General features: G+C 68.5%; 2 protein-coding genes across 2 annotated transcripts in view; one reads left to right on the top strand and one right to left on the bottom strand.

The window, feature by feature from the left end:
- Positions 1–1,626, bottom strand: part of MMS19 (MMS19 homolog, cytosolic iron-sulfur assembly component) — a 9,393-nt gene extending 7,767 nt beyond the window's left edge. Inside the window, exons 1-7 of the mRNA XM_019502133.1 lie at positions 1,528–1,626; positions 1,336–1,410; positions 1,070–1,139; positions 864–992; positions 689–750; positions 393–479; positions 8–82 (exon numbers count right to left, since the gene is read on the bottom strand). Of these exons, the coding sequence (XP_019357678.1) occupies positions 8–82; positions 393–479; positions 689–750; positions 864–992; positions 1,070–1,088 (372 nt within the window). The 5' untranslated portion in view covers positions 1,089–1,139; positions 1,336–1,410; positions 1,528–1,626. The remainder of the gene's footprint in view (positions 1–7; positions 83–392; positions 480–688; positions 751–863; positions 993–1,069; positions 1,140–1,335; positions 1,411–1,527) is intronic.
- A 13-nt stretch (positions 1,627–1,639) lies between these two features.
- Positions 1,640–1,685, top strand: part of UBTD1 (ubiquitin domain containing 1) — a 2,239-nt gene continuing 2,193 nt past the window's right edge. The window contains exon 1 of the mRNA XM_019502132.1: positions 1,640–1,646. Within this exon, the coding sequence (XP_019357677.1) occupies positions 1,640–1,646 (7 nt within the window). The remainder of the gene's footprint in view (positions 1,647–1,685) is intronic.

Genomic DNA, 1,685 nt, shown 5'->3' with positions numbered 1-1,685 from the left:
TGCTCACCAAGGTTTGCACAGCATCCAGCTTGGCGCTCTGCAGCTCCGAGTCCATTTTCTCGATGAGAAGCGGTAAAAGGAACTGCGGGGATGGGTTTAGTCTCAGGGTCCTGGCTCCAGCTGGGGCCTCGGGCGGCTGCTGCCTGGTGCTCCCAGACACTGCTGCTCAGCCTGGTGCCCAGTGCCAGCCTGGCCCGTTAGACCCTCCTCCCACCACCGAGCAGCAATGAAGGAGCTAAGCAGATGGCACGAGGGTGCCTGAGCGCCAGAGCATGGCTGGTGCCCAGAGCTGTGTCCCAGCCCACAACAGCATGCTGCAGCCCTCCCACCCCACACAGCTCCGCACCCTCCTGTGCAGCTGCTGCCCGCAGGACCCCACTGGCGCATCTCACCTCAGCGAACTGGGGCGTGGAGGCCAGCACGGCGCGGAGGCTGACGATCAGATCCTCCCGCTGGATGCCGTGGGGGTCATTGGGGGGCTGCAACAGAAGCGCGAGGAGCCCAGGGCTCACCAGAGGCTCCTGGTGCGGTGCCTGGTCCAGCGCAGGCGCCAGGGGCGAGGCTGGGACATGCGAGACCCGCCCCTGCCTCGGGTGTTGAGACCGTCCTGACAGCTCCCAGCAGTGACCCCCTCTCGGGGAAGGGCAGGGTCTGGTTTGGGGCCGCGGCTTCGGATGGACTCGCTCACCGGGGTGAAGTCGATGGGGAAGTAACAGGACGTCACCTCAAACAGCTCCTCCACAAAGGGGCCTGCGAGAGAGAGCGGAGCCGCAAGTTGAGCACCAGCCACAGCCGCCTAGCGCGACGGAGCCGGCAGTGGGTAGCGCCGGGTGGGCGGCACCTGCCGTGACAGGGGCCCTCACCGAGCGCGTAGCCCTTGAGGATGAGGTCGCGGACGATCTGGAAGGCGACCAGCAGGTTGCGCGGGTCCTTCTCGCCGTCCATCACCTGGATGAAGCCGAAGGTGAAGTCGGTGCCGAGGCTCTTCAGCTCTGCAGGGACAGGAGCAGACACGGGGCTCGCTCGGGCCTGCTGCCTCAGCACCTCCCCCCCATCCCTCGGCCCGCACCTTCCTCCCGCGTGCGCATGAAGTTGGTGATGATGGTGTAGACCGTGTGCCGATCCAGCTGCAGCAGCGACTGTGGGGCAGAGAGGGGTCAGCGCGACCCCGACCACGTTCATGCAGGGCAGCACTCTGGCAACAGCCCGTCCCCGCACGCGCAGCGCATGCCCGGGAGCGCACGCAGAGCACAACATGTGTCGCTGTGGGCCCCCGGTGTGCACTGCTTGACGTGCTGTATCCCAGCGGCCGAAGGGGACGCGGGGGCTGCTCACCTGCACGTGCACCTCCTGGAAGATGGCCTTGAGCACCGACACGGCCAGGCCCGGGGCCAGCGCCTCGCTCAGGCTCTGGGGACAGAGCACACGTGGCTGAGGCCCCTTCCTGCCCCACGCCCCCTGGAGGGACAGGGGCGGGGCTGCCCGATGGAGGGGCTGCGCGGCAGGGACACGGGGGCGCGAGCTCACCAGCGCGTGCAAGCCGTGCAGCACGGCGGGGATCACCAGATGATGGTCCTTCAGCCGCGCCTCGAAGAACAGCACCAGGTGCGTCACTGCGGGGAGCGAGCGCCGGCGCGTCATGCCCGGCCCTGCCCCCGCGACCCCCTGCCCCCGCCCCCGCCCCG

This window comes from Gavialis gangeticus, unplaced genomic scaffold (genome assembly GCF_001723915.1).
Source record: "Gavialis gangeticus isolate Ggan-Ray unplaced genomic scaffold, GavGan_comp1, whole genome shotgun sequence".
Classification (NCBI taxonomy): Eukaryota; Metazoa; Chordata; order Crocodylia; family Gavialidae; genus Gavialis; species Gavialis gangeticus.
The sequence above is the reverse complement of the archived record's forward strand: the minus strand, read 5'-3'. Positions and strand labels throughout refer to the sequence as shown.